The 18811-nt window shown below is 63.9% G+C and overlaps 1 protein-coding gene across 4 annotated transcripts in view; it reads right to left on the bottom strand.

Moving 5' to 3' along the window:
* The window catches only part of CEP170B (centrosomal protein 170B), a 35864-nt gene that overhangs the window by 12579 nt on the left and 4474 nt on the right, over positions 1-18811 (bottom strand). For all 4 annotated transcript variants that reach the window (XM_054530591.2, XM_024231548.3, XM_024231545.3 and 1 more), the window contains exons 3-12: positions 11586-11675; positions 10158-10236; positions 9620-9678; positions 7363-7501; positions 5066-5170; positions 4390-4863; positions 3355-4073; positions 2798-2971; positions 2207-2297; positions 361-2064 (exon numbers count right to left, since the gene is read on the bottom strand). In XM_054530591.2, coding sequence (XP_054386566.2) covers positions 361-2064; positions 2207-2297; positions 2798-2971; positions 3355-4073; positions 4390-4863; positions 5066-5170; positions 7363-7501; positions 9620-9678; positions 10158-10236; positions 11586-11675 — 3634 coding nt within the window. The remainder of the gene's footprint in view (positions 1-360; positions 2065-2206; positions 2298-2797; positions 2972-3354; positions 4074-4389; positions 4864-5065; positions 5171-7362; positions 7502-9619; positions 9679-10157; positions 10237-11585; positions 11676-18811) is intronic.

Genomic DNA, 18811 nt, shown 5'->3' with positions numbered 1-18811 from the left:
GCAGATGGCATGGGGACCCCAAGGCACCAGGGGCCTGAGCCAGGAGTACAGGAAGAGTGGGGAGGGCCAGCCTGGGCTTCGGGGCCCTGAGGCACACCCTGGGGGATGGAAGGCCCTCTCCATGCCAGAGACGGTCAGGGTGTTCTACCCACACCAGGGGACTGTGGGCCCTGCCCTCAGCCCATGCACATGTGTGTGTGCACGTGAGTCCAGCAACACATCTACCCCAGCGTTGGGAACAGAGGCTCCTCTCGTGCCAGGACCGGGGCCCACGGCCAGCAGTCAGCTGGCATCCAAGACGCTGCAGACCCACCGGCAGCCCTGCCTTGGCCCTGGCCTCCCACCCACCCTGGCACTCACTGGAGGTGTATCGGGCACTGCCCGAGCGGGCCCTGCTGAAGGGCTGGCGGGGACCCGTGGTGGTGGCTGTGTTGGCAGCCTTCCTGGCGACAGCCCGTGCTTCGGCCATGCTGGGCTTGCGGCTGGCACAGCACAACTCCACACTGCGGCCAGAGAAGCTGGTGCGGGCAGGGGCTGTCTCAGGGTCACTAGTTCCTGTGAAGGAGCCAGCCCGCTTCCGGGGCATGGCCAGGATGTCCAAGCGTGACAGCTTCTTGGCCTGCTCAGCAGCTGGCCGGCCCACGGGCTCAGGGTTGCCCAGGGACCCCCGCTCTCCATCCGCAGCCTCAGTGTCTGAAGCGTCCCCCAGCCGGGCCCGCCTCAGCCGGGAGGCCCGTGTGGGGCGAGGGGTGGACAGGCTGTTGGAGCGGGTCAAGGCCTGCGGCCCCTTCTGGGAGCTGGCTGAGCTACGGCTCTGCTCCTCCCGGGTAGCCGGGGATGGCGGCGGGGCCGCTGCTTTCCGGCGAGACCCTAGCCGTCCTGCCCCGGTGGCCTCAGGGGTCTCATGGTTGGAGGCCATCACATCTGAGCCGGGTAGGGGGGCGAGGACAGGGCCACGCTCCTCACTGGGCCAGTCCAGGGACCCTCGGGGCCTGTGGCCACGCCTTATGGCCGAGCGCCGTACTGGCTCTCCACGGCCCATGTCCGTTGGGCCAAGTGGGTGACGCTGCCTCTCTGAGGGCTGCTCACGGACACTGCCCAGGGCGGTGCCTCCTGGGTCCTGTGCAGCTGGCGGGGATGGCGACATCTCCTTCTGTGCCCGCAGGGGCTGGGGGGTTGTGGGGCTGGGCCCGCTCTTGCCACTACGCAGGCTGACGGTGCTGGCTGTGTCCACGTCCGAGTCCCCAGACAGGGCGTCCTCCGGCGGCCTCGCGGTGCCGCCCCCCTCACACTCAGCATCCACAGAATTGGAGAGGAGTTGGGCCTCCAGGGCCGCCAGGGCCGTCTCCGTCTCCTTCAAGATCAGGTGGGTGTCCTGGGAGTGGAAGTCCATGCGTGCGGCCCGGGTAGCGGCCAGGTCCTGTAGAAGCGGGTGGCTGGAGATGTGGGGGGGCTTGCCGGGAGCTGGGGGACCACTGGCTGGCTCCTTAGTGAAGCTCTCTTGCCGGAGAAAGGCTGGGGCAGGGCCGTCGGGTTCTGGGGACCGTCCAGGCCGTAGCTGGATGACCATTCTCCCATTGGCACTGACATAGATGCCATCCCGTGCTGAGGGGCTGGGCTGGGCTGCCTGCCCTAGGCCCTCCCCATCCACTGGAGCCGCAAGCGGTTTCCTAGGTGACACAGTGTCCCCATTCTGGTCCCCCATGAAGAAAGAGGCGGGAGTTGGCTCTCCAGGGGCCCTTGGTGAGTGCCGACCCCTGCTCCACTTGGGCCCCTCCTGGGGGCTCCTGCGTCTGCTGTCCTGTGGCCCCACCCCTGGCTCAGGGCCTCGGCCCCCGTCCGACCCACTGGCATCACTGAGGCTGTCAGGATCCAACTCCTCCTGGCCGAAGAGGCGGCTGGGCTGCTCACCGCCCAGCTCCGGTGGCCCAGGCCCACTCCTCCTGCTGCTCTCCGGGCCCGCAGGGCTGTCAGCCCTCTCACTGGGCAGCTGAGGGAGCCGCCGCCGCGTGCGCACAGGCAGGGACCCCTCCGGCTCCCCGCCTCTACGTCCCAGGCCATCCTCTGTGGAGCACAAAGGCAGCCAGTTAGAGGGCCGCTAGTCTGCAGGCCCTCCACGCACAGGAAGAGGCAGCCTGTCCGTGGTCAGCGGCCTGAGGCCCGCCCCGGCCTGGCCCAACTCTCCTCCAGCACTGGAGCCACTTACCTGTGAGGCCCGGGTCTGAGTAGCTGTCAGCCAGGCTGGCCCAGCGGGACACCCACTTCTGACCCCCAGGGGAGCCCGGCACCGGGAGGCCCTGTGGAGAGGAGGGTGGGTGTGTTTCCACACGCAAGCCCAACGGTGAGGAGCAGGGGGTGCCAGGGAACAGGAGGGGTGTCCAGAGCAGCCAACACCAGCCCCACGCATGCGCACCACCTTGGGCCTGCCACATGAGTGAGTGAGCATGCCCCTGCAAAGGCAGCCAGGGATCCCAGTTGCCTCACCTGGACTTGCTCCAACGCGACCCCCTGCCTGCCCAGCCCAGGCAGCCTCACAGAACTCAGTTCCAGGCTGGCAGAGCAGCCGTGGCCCTGTCCTGATCTCAGAGCCCGTTTGGCCCAGGACCTCAAATCAACACTGGGCCTGACACCTGGCCTCGATCCCTCCTCATGGAAGCCCCAGCCCACCCTCCAGGTGAGCGTGTCCCTCAGAGGAAAGTCCAGTCTCGCCCCATGAGGGGCCCGCTGACCCCAGGCCTGGCCTGGATGCTGCCCTCTTCTGCCCAGCCCCTCCTTGGGGTGGCGTCTGTGCTTGTACCTGGTGCTCCGCCTGGGGGGCCGCACCCAGTGGCCGGGAGGCAAACTCCTGCAGTAGCGCCATCCGCTGGGCCACACCCCCGTCACCAGACTCATCTCTGTCCCCTCTGATGACTGGGCGGAAGGTGGCCGAAGATGCCCTGGAGAGTTCAGGGGACTCCAACACCCCAAAGACCTGCCAAGAGGAAATGGTCCCAGGCACTGAGGGTCAGAGAAGCCCACCTCCCAACCCTCCACTGACACCGGCCACCCCCAGGCCATAGGGAGAGCGGGGACCTGGTTGGCCAGAGTGGCTGGTGGCCGGGACATGTAGCCTGGCTGTCAGCAGGACATGCGGATGGGATACGGACCCAGCCCTGGGAAGGTGAGGGGCGGGGCTATGGGCAGCACACCAGGCTCCCTCCTGCCCAGCTGGGCCAGAGGCAGGAGCCAGGGCTGGGGCGGAGCAGGACAACGTCCGCCCATTTCTATCCCTCATTCCCCACGAGGGCTCTCACTCGCCTCTCCCGGCATCACCTCCACCCCCCGTTCCCCACGAGGGCTGCCGCTGGGCCACACCTGGTCGATCATCTTCCGGGCCTCCTCCACCTCCATGTCCTGCGCCTCGGTCTCGATGGTGTATGTTCCTGCGTCACTGAGGCTGTCGTCCTCCTCCTGTTTCCGTGCCTTGGTCAGCTGGGGGTCGGTGGGGGCGGGCGGTGGGGTCGGGGGACCCACGGGGCTGGTCCCACGGGGTGTCAGGGGAGCGGGCAGCACCGGAGGAACCTTCTCGGGGCTGGGCCGGGCGGCCGGGGAGCTCTCCCGCAGACACTGGGCCATGAAGTCCTGGGCCAGGCGGGAGCGGCGCCCCACACTTCCGAAGGGGCGGGCAGGGGTTCGGGAGGCGGGCGAGGGGCTGCCCAGCCGTTCCTCTGTCTTCTCCCGCTTAAGCGAGCCGGCCCTCTGTGGCCCCAAGCTGCGGCCCCCTGCCTGGACTGGGGCTGGGACACTGGGGCGGTCCCTATCGGCCGGTGTTGGGCCACGGCGCTTGTCGGCCTTGGGGTCCCCGGACGGGCTGTGCGTGAAGGACTGGGAGCGCTTCTTTCGGGGCGTGTCCTCGTCGAAGAACTCGATGACAAAGGCCTGCTGGTTATGTAGTAGCTCCTGGGGGTCCCGCTTGATCTGCCTCTGCAGCCGCACCTGCTCCCCACTGGCCTCCAAGGGCACCCCAGCGGCCGAGGCCGCCTTGGCCAGGGGGTCCTCTGAGTCACTCTGCGTGCCGTCCTCGTGCTTGTGGCCTGAGGGAGACAGGGGACCCCACCTTGTCAGGCCAAGAGAAAGGAAACAGCGGTCGATCTCAGGCAGCCTCATCACCCCATGCCTGAGCTGAGTTGCACCCCAGCCCTCAGGGCCCCCCCACCCAGGGCATGGAAGCGCAACGGGAAGATGCAGGACTGGACTCCTGACCAGGCAGGTGGCTCTTAGGCAATTAATTGAAAAATGGGAAGTCAACCCAGCTGAATGGGCCCCTCTGCATGGCAACAGTGCAGACCCAGCCAAAGCCCGGTCCCCTGCCTGTCCCGGGACTGGCACGGCCGCCAGCTGGGCACTCACCCTTCAGGGTGCGGGTGTGGACAGGCAGGTCACTCTTGGTGCTGTGGCGGTCATCCCCAGGGCCAACCCGGTGCAGCAGGCTCGGGTCATTCTGCACCAGCCAGTCGGCCACCTTGGTCTCAGCCGACAGCATCTCACCAGGTGTGGCCTCCTTGCCCGGGGGCCGCCGCTGGCGCACGGAAAACTTGGTGATATGGTCCTTGATCTTCATCTTGCCAGGGCTGCAGTCATCAAACTCGATGGTGAAGGAGGCGTGGCTCTGCACCACAGGGGCCGCTCCGCCCCCACCTGCCTCTGCATCCTTCGTGGGCATCTCGTGTGCCGGCACCTCAGAGGGCTGCGACGGCTGCGGGGTCTCCTTCGTGGGGATTTCGAAGTAGCTGGGCTCCCGCCGGAACGAGCAGCCCTGAGGGTCAGCAGGGGCGCGGAAGCCGTGGAGCTCCCCGTCCTGCTGCACCGGCCCCTTGGGACGCTCTGGTGTGGGAAGATGTCTTCAGACCGGGCCTCAGGGCAACCACCTGCCACCACCCTCCTCAGCCAGGACCATCCACTCCACCCAAGAGGGGGAGAGAGGCCCCATGTCCCCCGGAGTGGGCTCCTCAAGCCCAGGCCATCCCCTTCACACACCACCCTCTGGGAGCCCTCAGGGTCTCACCAGCCTGGCCCCAAGACCAACCTGGGTAGGGCTCTCCCTGGCGCTGGGCGTCAGGCAGCGTGCTACCATCGTCCTCACCCCACCAGGAGGGCTGCCCATACAGGGGCGTGCGGTAAGAGGCTGCCTCTGTGGAGGGAGCCAGAGTTCAGACCCTGTGTTGCTGGGGCTACCAGTGTGAAAAGCAGAGAACTGGCACCCCAGGAGAGGCTGGACTCTGGGGCAGGCCCTGGCATCACCTCCTAGCTTGGCCCTGTGGCAGCCCAGGGCCCTGCCTCTGTGGGGAATGTTGACTACCTTGCGATCCGAGGTGGCTCACGGGCCCCTCCCTCCCCCCACAAGTGCTTACAGGCTCCCTGCGGGCCTGGCCCCTCCCTGCCTGGCCCCTCCCTGCCTGGCCCCTCCTCCCTCCCCTCTGATGTGCTCAGAGGCTCATCCCCTGCGGCATGGTGGGGGCCCCCCACCTCCGTCCTGCAACCCTGCCCAAGCCTTCCCGACCCCAGAGCCCATCCAACAGAGGGCAGGAGGCCAGGGGGAGCCCACACCTGGGTCCAGCCACCTCCAAGGCTGGTAAATGGTTCAGGCCACAAATGGGTGGCCCCGGGGGTGGGCAGCCACTGCAGTCCACATGGTCCCTGCGGCATTTTAGTTTGTTTGCCTTAATGACCAGGAGTGAAATTGTATATTTCAGAAGGAATCTGACTCCTGACTCCCTCTGAGAAGCCGGCAGCCCAGCCCTTCCTGATGGCAGTAGTGAACAGAAGCAGTGTCCAGTGCCCTCAGGTCAGGGCGCTGGCCCTCATGCCCACAGTCTCCTTCCTGGGCCCCCCACCCAAGCTCTTTCCATCCTCGCTGGAGCCCAGGGGGCCTCTGCGTCATGGCCCCCAGCTGCTTACACTACTCGGGGGCCAGAGGGTCTGAGGCCGGTCACCTGTCAGGAACCATGTGCACACTGCACTGGGGATGCAGGGCCCCTGAGATGCGTCACACACACCTTACCCCTCCCTGGGGACTCACTCTTGACCCAGGGTCACACCCAGGGGTTGCTGAGGCAGGGGCATCTGCTACCAGGCAGTCCCCATCTGCTGCCGGCCCTGAACCCCTCCTTGGTCCCCACAATGTGCTGCTCTCGCTCTAACGGAGCCAAGGAGCCAGGCTGCCCAGCTGGCTGCACCTGTCGTGACCTCCGGGACAGCCCCGCACTGGCTGTCACCAGCTGTACGTGTTTCACAGTCTGGACACTGACAGGTGCTCTGGGGAGCTCAGATGTCTTTCTGGAAAGCTTCCCAGTCCCCAGCGGTCTTCCACTCTGGGCGGACCTGCATCCCAACCAGACACTGGCAGCTGCGGCTGTACAACACAGATGTGTGGGCTGATGGCGGAACACGGCAGACATGGGGCCAAAGCTGGGGGCGACAGGGTGACCCCTCCTGGACCAAGGTGGGAGCGGAGAGCCTGATCCCCGGATACACCCCTGTCTAACCAGAACTCAAGTCATACACTGGGGCCTCAGGCTTGGATACCCCACCCCGACCCCTCCACACCCCACCAGGCACTTTCTCACTCTCAGCTCCTTCCCCTCCCCTTGTGCCCACTGGACCCATGCGGACCCTCGTGCAGCTGTCTTCCTCCCAGACTTCTGCCCACTTGCTGCACTGATTGCCAAAGGCACAAATCAGGTTTCATCAGAAACCACCAACCCCTGAGCCCTGCTGGCTCGGTCTGCAGAATCGAGTCCAAATGCCTGATATTAGGGAGCATAGCCGCACCCCCACCATCACCTGCCTCTCACCACTGGGGACAGAGGGTGCCCAGCTGGTGGCCCACCAACCCCACAAGAACTGTGGGCCCAAGGGGTGCAGGCGTGCACAGGTAGGTGTGCACAGGGGTGAGCAGTGTGTGTGTGCATGGGTAGCTGTGTGTGTGGGGTGAGAGATGAGGGATGTGGGTGTGCACAGGTAGATGTGTGTACAGGGGTGGGGGTGTGAGTGCACAGGGGTGAGCAGTATGGGTGTGCATGGATAGGTCTGTGCACAGCAGTGAGAGCTGTGGGAATGTATGGGTAGGTGTGCACAGGGGTGAGTGGTGTGGGTGTGCATGGGTAAGTGTGTACAGGAGTGAGGGGTGCAGGCATGCAAGGGTAGGTGTGCACAATGGGTGAGGGGTGTGTATGTGCAGGGGTAGGTGTGTGCAAAGGGTGAGGGGTGTGGGTGTACACGGTATATGCATGCACGGGGTGAGGGGTGCAGGAAGGCAGGTGTAGGGCAGAGGGCCTGGCAGTGGCCCTGTGTGCTCACCCCATCCGCACTGCCTGGGCCTACCTGTTCCTGGTCTCCGGTCCCCCTTCTCCGGCCTGGGGTTCGAGGCCTCGCAGTATGGTGTGTGTTCCGGCAGTGCCTCACTCCTCTTGGGCGACAAACCCTTCACGCTCACCTGCAGCTGGCTGGTGTACTTCTCATGCTGTGGGCAGACCAGGTGGGGTGAGGTACTGGGCCCAACCTCAGGAGGACCCCACCAGGGTGGGCCCAGCCTCTCCTCTCCATCCAGAGGGCCCAGCTATGACTTTGCATGTCACAAGCTGTCCCTAATGCTCCCTAATGCCCAGGTAACACAGCTCGGGGTCCAGCTCAAGCCTGGGAAGGGGCAGCTTCCAGGGGAAGCAGGGGCCTGCTTGGGTGGGGCGGGGCAGAGCAGGCTGCGATCATCAGAGTGGGGGCCCTGGGATGGGCAGCAGGGCCGCTTGTGCCTTCAGACAGAACCTGGCTCCCTTAGGCCCTGCCCCTTGCAGGCTGGGGGACCCCAGGCTGCTCAGAGATCATCTGAGGAATGGGCTAAGCGCCCTGGCCCCACAGGGCTCCTGGGGAGCTCTGAACAGGGCCCTGAATCTGTGCTCCACAACTCCCACATGAACAAGTGAGGGCAAGGAGACGCCGTTCCCACCTAGGACCCTCACGCTCCCCACAGGGGCCCTGGCTGTGCATGTCCCCAGCACACAGGGGAAAGGGCACGCAAGGATGCCCACCCCTGAAGGCTGCCACCATCGGCCTCCAGCACCCTTCCTTCCTGCCTCTGGCCCCCCCGATGCAGCCTCATCAATATGCTGGGGGCAGCCTTTACCTCCTGAAGGGCTCCGAGAGGGCGCCCGGCCAGGGTGGGCAGCCTCATCAATATGCTGGGGGCAGCCTTTACCTCCTGAGGGGCTCCGAGAGGGCGCCCAGCCAGGGTGGGCAGCCTCATCAATATGCTGGGGGCAGCCTTTACCTCCTGAGGGGCTCCGAGAGGGCGCCCGGCCAGGGTGGGCAGCCTCATCAATATGCTGGGGGCAGCCTTTACCTCCTGAGGGGCTCCGAGAGGGCGCCCGGCCAGGGTGGGCAGCCTCATCAATATGCTGGGGGCAGCCTTTACCTCCTGAGGGGCTCCGAGAGGGCGCCCGGCCAGGGTGGGCAGCCTCATCAATATGCTGGGGGCAGCCTTTACCTCCTGAGGGGCTCCGAGAGGGCGCCCGGCCAGGGTGGGCAGCGCGGGAGGAGGTCAGAGAGACTGACAGGAACTCGGGGGGCCTTGGTCGTGCAGCGTAAAACCCTTACAAACCCTCAGCCTAAGACCTTCAGATTTCAGCCTGGGAGACCTCAGATCCCCTCACCCTAAGAAGCAATAAATCCTCTCAGCCTGAAGTGACCCCAAATCCTGCCACCTTGAAGGACTCAAATCCGCTAACCTGGAGAGAACTTAATCCCCTGGGCATGAGACCCCAAAGCACCTCAGCTTCAGAGACCTCAAATCCCTTCACCCAGAGGAACGCCAAATCCTCTAACACATAGATCCTCAAATCCCCCGAGCCTAAGGAACCCTAAATATCTCACTCACAGAGACCAAATTCCCCAGCCTCAGAGACCCTAAACACTCTGTCTAGAGACTCTTAATCCCTTCAGCTTCAAAGACTCCAAATAACTGTAACGTCAGAGAATTTAAAGCCTCTTATGAGACCCCAAAGCTACTTAACCTGAGAGACACTCCCAAAAAGATGCTGGGGGGCTCAGGAGCTGTATACCCTCCTGGCCCTCCGAACAGGGCCCTCTGCTCCCGGGGAGGCTGCTGGCCCCCGCCTCAGCCCCGCTGCACTCTCCTGCAGGGTGACCCCAGCAGCTTCCTGGGCTCTGGCCACCCAGCTCACCCAATGAGCCGTTTGTTCTGTGAGCCACAGCTAAACCCACCAGTGCCCAGCGATGCAGCTCAGAAAGCCCAGGAGCTCCAGCAGGCTGACCATGCAGCCCGGCTCCTCCCAGGCCCCTCCCAGAGCCCGGATCCTGCTGCATCCACAACAGTGGCGCCCGTGTCCCGGTGCCCCCGCCATCTGTCACTGCAGCAGGCTGGGGGTAATGACTACCTTCCCACCTGCCAGACTGGGCCATCTGGCAGGGCAGGACAGGCTGGCCTGACTCATGGCACCCGCAGCCTGAACGTGGCGCCCCAGAGGCCTGGTGAGAGTTTGCTGGGGAGATGGCAGTGGGAGCATGGTGGGGAGGATGGGGGGCTGAGCCCTCGTGGCTGAGCCCCCCGGGCTCGGCCAGCACTAACCTTGAGTGCCTCCTCCGGGACTCGGTGCTGCACACGCTCCAGCACATACATGTTGGAATGTGGACATGTGTTAAGGCGAACACAGAGCAGAAGAGCCAGGAGCCCAGCGCTGAAGTCCACCCCCAGCAACAGGTGTGCCAGCTCAAGGGCCCATGGAGGCAGGCAGAGGAGGGGCCTCTTTCTTCCTGGGGAGGCACAGCCACGCCCACCCATGTGCTCAGACAGTTCCAATGTCGGACCAGGACTCGGGGTCCCAGGGAGTGGTCACCAGTTCCCCAGGCCCCACGTGACCTCAGGCTGGGTGGGTGGGCAAGCAGCAGGTACCCATGGCCAGGGTGTCCACAGGGGGCTGGGCTGCAGGGACTAGCCTTCCTTGGGGTGCTCCATCAGCAGGTGGAGCCCAGCCCTAGGGTCATCCTCCGTGCTCTGTAACCCAGCGGCCCCAGCGGTGACAGCCCTGCTTCTGGAGTAACAGAGTGACTGTGGTCCTGGGGACTGAGAAGAAGCCCAGGAGGAGGGACGTTCAGGGGCAGGATATCGTAGCCGAAGCGGATGACATCGTTGAGCTTCAGCGTGACGTACTTCTGGTCCGGGATGCGCATGTCATTCACAAATGTCTGCAGGAAAACAGGTGGCAGGGTGGTGGGGCTGAGCAGGTGAGTGGCTGTGGGCAGGGCCGCAGGGGCACCAACTCTCTGGAACCCACGGCGAGTGATGGCCTGTGCAGCACTGTCCCAGGCACCAGCCTCAAGTTCCACAGCCACGGCCGGGGCACCCAGGCACTGGGGCCCACCCAGCACTGCAGGGACCATGATGGAACCCTCCAGAACAGAACTCTTTGAGCATCTTTGTGAAGCGGACTCCAAGAGATGCTTCCTCTCACCCATACAGCCTCGCGCTGGCCCCAGCCCCCACCTTGGCCCCATGAGCCCTTGGGAACAGTCGAGGCAGGTGTGCCCTGTGGTGGCCCTTGGCCAAGGGTCAGGCCTCAGAGGGTCTGATACCCCTCTCCAGGCTGCCTGCTGGCAGGAGTGTTGATGCGCCAGTCCCACAGGCAGGTGGGAGGCAGCTCTGTGGGCATCACAGGCCTCAGAAGTAGCCAGCCATGCAGGGCCCAGGAGCACGGACCGGGATGGTGCTATGCAACCCAGGCCAACAGCCTGGGGACCCTCTCAAAGCCCATGTGGGTGACGCAGCCCACACAGGCAGAGGAGCGGCCACTTGCTGTGCAGCCATTCAGGGACAGCCGCTTCATCAGACAGGCATGCTGTGGGAGGAGGGAGCTCAGGACAGACCCCAGCAGCCTGAGATCCTGGCCGGAGCTCCTTGAGGGGCTGCTGAGGGGCTGCTAGGGCCCCCCAGCTCAGGACTGCAGAGTGCAGTAAAGATAGAGTGTCCCAGGACAAGTTGGAGTCCACCAAGCTCAGCAACAGACAGAGACATCCAGACAGGGACCTCAGGGACAGACACACGCCCCCAGAGAGGCCTCCATCCTTCCTACCCACTTCCACCCCATACCCCACTCCTTTCATCTGACCCCCACCCTGCTCTTGCAGCCAGGGGTTCCCTCCTGGTTACCTTCCTGCCCCTGCCACCCCCAACTTACAGAAGAAAGGATCACACGGCCCCACCCATACCCAGACTGGGTACCCAAGCACAGCTCCTTCCATTTCAGGGGCCCCATTCCCCAGCCTAGTGCTTCTCTCCCCATCTGCAGGGTCCACTCTCCCTGAGAGCAGCCTGATCCTTGGGGGCCTGAGACCCTGCCAGGGGGAGCCTTCTGGGGAGGCCTGGGGGCCTCTGCAGTTGGGGATGGGGCCCGATCTGGGAGAGGGGCCAGGGCTGGGGGAGGGGCCAGGGCTGAGAGGGAGGGGCTATGACTGGGGGAGGAGCCAAACTGAGAGGGAGGGGCCAGGGCTGAAGGGCAGGGCTGTTAAAAGGCCAGGCCAGGGCCTCTCACACTCACCCCATTGAGGCTGCCCAGGTCCTTCACCCAGTGCTCGTCCCTGTCCTGGTCATAGTTGATGACGGCATGCTGCTTGTCCACACTGCGGGACTGGGGAGACACACAGCCGGCCCTCAGGTGCTCCAGGGGAGGAGGTGACACCCAAGAGGCAGAGGCACCCTGCTCCATCCTCTGCCCCAGCGCAACACCAGCAGTGGCCCCAGGCCTCCGACCACAGAGGTGTGCCCACCGTGTCTCTGGAGCAGGATTTGCCAAGATGCCAGGGCCACGTCCCCCACCCTCTGCTGCGGCCCCAAGCCTCCCCCCAAGACTGCCCTCCCCAGAGCTGCTCCCCGGCTGGGCCGTGGGAGTGCTGGGAGCCCTCTGGTCATCTGGCACACGCTGCTCTCTCCCAAGGTCAGGTGGCGGCAGCCAGGCTGGCAGTGAGGGGGGCTGTCTCAGGGAGCCCAGCCCCACAGGAACACACACAACTCTCAACCAGCGTCCACACCTTTGGTGTTCCCACTCCGGGTGCTGCCAACCCTTTCTGGGCCACCAGCCCACCCAGGACCACCCCCCGGAGGACAGGTGCCCCAGTGCCTTCACAAGGTCAACCCTGGTTGTCCAATCGTAAGGCCACAGCCAAGCCCACATCACCTCCCCACTGGGGTATGGGGAGACGGAGGCAGAGGCGAGTCACTTTCTACTTGCTTAAGTGCTGCGAGCACAGCCGCTGCCCACCCGGCCCCCCACTCCACACAGCGCTGCGAGCACGGCCCCTGCCCATCCAGTCCCTCACTCCACACAGCGCTGTGAGCACGGCCCCTGCCCACCCGGCCCCCAACTCCACACAGTGCTGCGAGCACGGCCCCTGCCCATCCAGTCCCCCACTCCACACAGCACCCTGTGCTGCCCGGGGCTCTGGGTGGTGGCTCCATCCCTCCTGCCCCCAAACCTCAGGAGCCACAGGCCTGGGGGTCCAGCCCCAGGAAAGGCCAGCAGAACCAGCCGACCCAGGGAAGCCACCGAGTCCTGGCCCAGACAGTGTGTGACCCTCGCCACCACCTAGGGACCATCCAGGCAGTGCATCCACAAGACACCAGGCCAGCTTCCACAGGCAGCAATGGGCCTGAAGGAAGTCCCCCAGCCCTGGGACAGGACGGCCTGCAACCCACACGACTAGGAGCTGGACGTCCCTCCTGAGTGCCAGCACGGCTTCTCAGTCTCCCAGGTGAGAGCCCGGGCCCCTCAGGCTGGTCACTCTCAGCCTGCCATGTGCAGGCCACCCTGGCAGCTGGCCATCACTACCCCACCAAAGGGCACCATCCTGAAACACCGGTGTGGGGCCTCCCCCAGTACCCCTGGGCAAGGGCTAGAAACCCTCAGGGCAGGGCCTCCTTCCTCACTCAGAGAGGAGATCGCACAGCAGGGGCTAGTTGGGGGCAAGGGTTCTGATGGCCCAGCTTGACTGAGGCCTCCGCAGAGGCGCCAGGGCAGGGAAGCTGCAGCTGGGTGGGGCTCGTGGTGGCCAGCAGGCCTGAGAGCCAGCCTCCTCACGCTAGTGCCACTGCCACCCAGCAGTGGGCACTCAGAAGCCCTGGGTGCCTGGCTCAAGCCACAGTGGTGGTGCTACAGTGGAGGACCAGGGGCGGGGGTTGGGGGGGACTGCAGTGGAGGACTGAGGGGAGGACTGCAGTGGAGGATTGTAGGGGGGACTGCAGTGGAGAACCAGGGACGGGGACTGTAGTGGAGGGTGGCGAGGAGGGTGGATAGGGCCCACCCCTCCTGTCAGGACCCTGGGTCCCCCCAGGAAGTAGGCAGGGGTGCCAGGGAGGTTTAAAGGGGAGAGTAGGGTCCTGGGTGCAGCCATCCCTGAGCTGCCTGCCCAGACACAGCCCATGGTTTCCCAGAAACCAGGTGAGCGGCTCCACCTGCCCCACATGCCCTCCCTGGGAAGGCGGATCCTGGTGGGGCTCCTGGTGCCAGCTCACCTGCCAGCCAAAGCCACAGGTCTCTGGTAGAGTGGGTCTGACCTTGACAGCCACCACCCACCTCCAGGTCCACCCTGTTCAAATTCCTTCTCCGAAGCTGGCACCCACAGCTACATGGCTCCTGGCCACCCCAGTGGCAGTCTCTGCCGATGGGGTTGGGGGAGGATCCTGGCCAGGGTGGGTGATGCCAGACATCACCTCCTCCATTGGACTTCCCACCTGTCACTGAAGGCCTCCAGACACAGGCGACCCCCAGCACTCACCTCCTCCAAGAAGCCCGTCCTGAGATCCCCCCTCCCCAACTCTAGGATGGCTGCTGGAGACACCTCAGGCCACTAACTGCCCCATAGGCAGCCCTGAGGGCCAGGCCCCAGGATTCTTACCTGAGAGTGCAGCCTGGAAGCTAGGAGGCCTGGATCTCCCTCAGGGGGTTGGGGCTCACCTCCTCCTGCACCCTGTCCTGTGCACAGGGCAGCATCCCCACCTCAGCCCGCCCAACACGTGGACTCCACGGGGCCAGGAGGACCTGCTGCTGTCTCAGAGAAAGGAAGCACTGAGGCCTGGGGCCGGGCTCGGGCCCTCCCTTGCCAGCATGAGACCTCCCCAGGGGATGGGGTCCAGCAGGGGCATAAAGGAAGGAGCTACTGCCCCTGTCCCCTCTGGAAAGGGCTGAGGTGGCTGAGGGCGGGTGACTTGGATGTCATCTCTGCTGAAGAGTGGAAACCCTGGAGGGGTTTCCAGCCTGGATGCATCCCCGCTGCTCCCCTAGCCTCAGACCCCCTGGGCCTCGAGGCCTCCTGCTGGACACAACTCTGCACACCTTCCAGGTCCTCTGAGCCCCGCCCCAGGCCTTCCCTGGAGGGCTCACCCACCAAGCCCCTCTCCAACACAGGCTCCAGCAATGCTGGTCTTCCTCTCAGCAGCCCTCGGTCAGCCTCTCTCTCCACAGCCCCCTTTCCCGCAGGCCCCAAGGCCTCTCCAAACCTTCCTTACCCCACCCAGGCCACAGTCAGGCTTCAGGCAGATGACTCTGCCAGCTCTGGGCACACCGCATCCTTGCCCAGGCCTGGGTCTCACCTTCAGTCCAAGCCCCTTCCCCTGCCTGCACCCACCTTCCCCACCCCACCCAGCCCACCCCAGCTTCTGGCTCCTTTGACTCAGCACAGGGTCCCCCCACAGGACCCTGTTAACACCCCGAGCACAGCTGCCTCGCCCACTCCCAGGGCTGAGCCTCCACCCCCAGCCAGGGCTTTCTCACCAGACCCACTCCTGCCAAGCCCCTCCCCAGACTGCAGGAAGCACTGGAGACACATGGGGAACCCCCTTCCAGAAACTCCCCTCTCCAGCCAGAAGCAGCCCCTCACTTGGCCAAGTCTCCAGCCACCAGTGAGAAGTGGCCCCCGGCCCAGGGCTCAAGACTTAAAACAACAGAAACCCCAGGCCTGTGGAAGGAACTCGGTGCAGAAACAGCCAGGCAAACACAGATGTGTGACATGGCCGGAAGACGCCCCAAACACATGGATTTTGGGGAAAGTGTCTAATAATTTGTGCTCACTTTAAAATAGAATAAAGATGTTCCCAAAGTTCACGTCTGACGCCCTCTGTGGCAACAGCCTGGCCCAGCTGTGCTGAGTGGCAGTGGCAGCAGCCAGGGCTCTGGGCACACCCTCCTGCCAGCTCACCCGAGCTCCCCATTGGCGGCTGCACACCCACTGCACACACACTGCACACCCACTGCACACACACACTGCACACACACTGCACACACACACTGCACACACTGCACACCCACTGCACACACCCACTGCACACACACACTGCACACCCACTGCACACACACACTGCACACACACTGCACACACACACTGCACACACACACTGCACACACACTGCACACACCCACTGCACACACCCACTGCACACACACACTGCACACACACTGCACACCCACTGCACACACACACTGCACACACACACTGCACACCTACTGCACACACACACTGCACACACACTGCACACACACACCCACTGCACACACACACTGCACACACACACTGCACACACACTGCACACACACACTGCACACCCACTGCACACCCACTGCACACACACACTGCACACACACTGCACACACACTGCACACCCTGTACCACAGCCTGGGCCACCACAGGAGTGACAGCCACATAGGGAAGTCCTGCCTGGGTCCACGTTCCTGCGTCATTTAATGCCTGTTCGCTGGGCACCAGCTCTGTGCCAGGCTTGCACTGGGCACAAGGACACTGTGGGGAGCAAAGGCAGAGCCCTGGAGAGTGTGGTCCGTGGGACAGCACGTGGGTGGCAGCTCTACCTGGAACACAACTCCCCCACCTGTCTGCCCGCTGTGGTCCCAGCTACCGCCCCTCTTGCCTAGTGAAAGCCCAGGCCTTGGGGCCGCCCACTCTGCTGGTCTCCCCTGCACGTCCCATCCCCATAGCCCCAGCTCAGCTCTGTCCTCCCACAGCCTCCCCTCCTCACCGGCCCCAACTCCTGCTGCTGCGGCTCCTTGGGCCTCAGCACAACGTAGGCAGATGTCTGCTGACCACTCAGTCCCCAGTACCACCTTCTTTACACAGGACTGGACCCTGGACACCTTGCTGGCCCCTCCCTGCAGTGGACGCCAAGGGAGGGCAGGGTCTCTGCTTGGCACCCTGCCCAGTGGAAAGATGTGGCACTGAAAGCAAGGACTGTGGAGGGGGCGCTGGGACAGGTGGGGAGGTTCCAGGGCAGGAAGGTGGGTGTGAGCCAGGTCCGGAGAGCCAGGGCAGGTGTGGGGAGAGACTGGGTCCAGTGGAGGCCTGCGTTCCTGTCTGTGTGTGGAGTGGGGGTGGGGGTGGCACTGAGCAGAGGGAAGGGGACCCTGGTGGGGACCCTGGGTGGAAGGGACGGAGGGTGACAGGTTTGGTTCAGCCACCGAGCTTGGGATGCCTCTGAGAGACCCCAGTGCAGCAGCCATATCCAGTAGGAGGCTGGAAGCTGAGGACAGGGCAGGCTCCAGGCAGTGTGTGGATCGTCTGAGCAGAGGTGGATAGGGCCTCGGGGAAGAAGCAGCATTCGGAAAGGGCCACTGAGGCCCCTGAGCATGAGCTGAGAGGGCGGGGGTCCTGGCACAGGTGCCAAGGAAGTTGCTGCAGGGAAGGGCGGCAGGTGCAAACATCCTGAGGTGGGGGCAACAGAGGGGCCAAGGGGCTGGACATGGGGCTGTAGGGTGGGGGTGAGAAGCCTCTAGGGCAGCTGCACAGAGAGTGAGGGGTGACAGAGGCCGGCAGGGGGCAGCAGTGGGCAGGTAGGAGGCCGCTGCAGGGGCACCGGGAGGCAGACAGCCTTCCCACACTCGCCACACCTGCAAGGCCTCCCTGAGCCTCAGTTTCCCCATGGAGATACATCTTACAATGGCGACACCACCCACAACAGCGAGGGGTAGAAATGCAGGCCCACCCAGGCCAGGGGCGCCCACTGAGGAGAGCGGGGAAGCCCCCAACGACCTGCTCAGGGCTCCACTGACAGGTGCAGAAACTCGGAATCAGACCCCAAACTCACCCTGAGCACCCTGCCCCCAGCACTTTTCCCCCACCCCAGGGAGAAGTAGGCAGAGCAGGCCTGGTGCAGGGGTGGGGCAGGAAGAGCACCCACACCAGTCCCCTGCCTGCAGGCTGGCTCTGGCTTCTTCCAGAGGCTCCAAAGTGCCGCCTCCTTCGAGAAGCCCTCCTGGCCACCCTAGGTAGAGCAGCGCGGCCATCACTGATGCCACCCCTGCACGTGGACCCTGGGAGCAACCCGCCAAATACAGCAATGGCCCCTATGAGGCAGTGAGGTATGTGGGGCGTGGCCTACGGCCTGCCACCTGTCTTTGGATGGCTTGAGAATTAAGAATGATCTTTACACTTCTAAATGATTGAAAATCATCAAAAGGCTATTTCATGACACATGAAAATTATGGGAAATTGATACTTCAACATCCATAAATGAAGTGCAGGTGCTGCCGCGCCCGCCTTGGCCGGCCACGCTCGCTCCCTGGCTGCCCCTCACCACGGCCACAGGCCTGGGCTGCAGTAGATACTTCGTGGTCGGCAAAACCTAAAATCTTTATCAGGCCCTTTGTAGAAAACATTTGCCGACTCCTGCCCCCAGCCACCAACTCTCTCCAGCTACTGGAGGCATAAAGAAAAGAGAAAAAAGGGAGAGAATGTTCCAGATTAAAGAACTTCAGAGCCGGAACAACCAACCACAAGGTGAGAGACCTGCTGGGTCCAGACTCAAGAGGATCAGAGGACGCCTGGGAGAAGCTGGGATGTCTGGACTTAGTCCATCCCAGCTGCTGTAACAAAATTCCTGAGTAATGTGCAAATGACACAAATGTATTGCTCATAGTTCTCGAGGCTGGAAGCCCGAGATCCAGGCGCCGGCCAATTTGGTGTCTGGAGAGGGCCCTGTCTCTGCTTCAAGGATGGTATCTTTAATGCTGCGTCCCCACTGGGCAGAAGGGGTGAGCCAGCTTCCTCTGGCCTCTTTTCAAGGTCCCTGATCCCATTCCCAAAGGCAAAGCCTCACGCCCTGCTCACCTTCCAAAGGCCCCATCTCTTGAAGCTACCATGCTGGAAATGAAGCTTCAACCTCCGAATTGCAGGGGATACAAACCTTCCCACCACAGCAGGACATATGCAGCAATATCGGGTGGGGCTGCCCTGGGTAGAGGCAGACAAACACTGTCTGCCCCAGGGAATGTGCACATGGCCAGGACCCCTCACCACAGCCTGAGGCCTGCCCACCTTGTCAGAGCCTGGCACAACCCGGGCATGTGCGGCAGCAGCACGTTGCATCCAGGAGGCAATGTCCGAGTGGGCAAGACAGCTCCGTGCACCTGCAGGCCCCTCGGCTAGACTGGACAGTGCCATCCACCTGGGTCAGTGGCCCATGTGCCACGCTGGGGGATGAGCCAGGACAGGGAGCCCACGGCACACAGGCACACGGGGTAGAGGAAGGACATTAGGCCAGGATGGGCCTATGGGGTTAGCTCACCACCCCTGCTCTTTGTTCTCAAACAGCCAGATCGCAAGCCCCACAAAGCCAAACTCAAACCATGGCCAGAGAAACTTCTGACTGTCAGTGCCGGTGCTCGGCAGGCTCTCATGCCCTGAGAAGAGCCCCTCATGCCTGGAGGCCGCCAAAAGGCACTAGCCTTCACCAGGGTGCAGCTGGGACCAAGACACTGGAACCGCC

The sequence above is a fragment of the Pongo abelii genome, chromosome 15 (assembly GCF_028885655.2).
Source record: "Pongo abelii isolate AG06213 chromosome 15, NHGRI_mPonAbe1-v2.0_pri, whole genome shotgun sequence".
Classification (NCBI taxonomy): domain Eukaryota; kingdom Metazoa; phylum Chordata; class Mammalia; order Primates; family Hominidae; genus Pongo; species Pongo abelii.
Note: the sequence above shows the minus strand (reverse complement) of the source record. Positions and strands in the feature narration are given on the sequence as shown.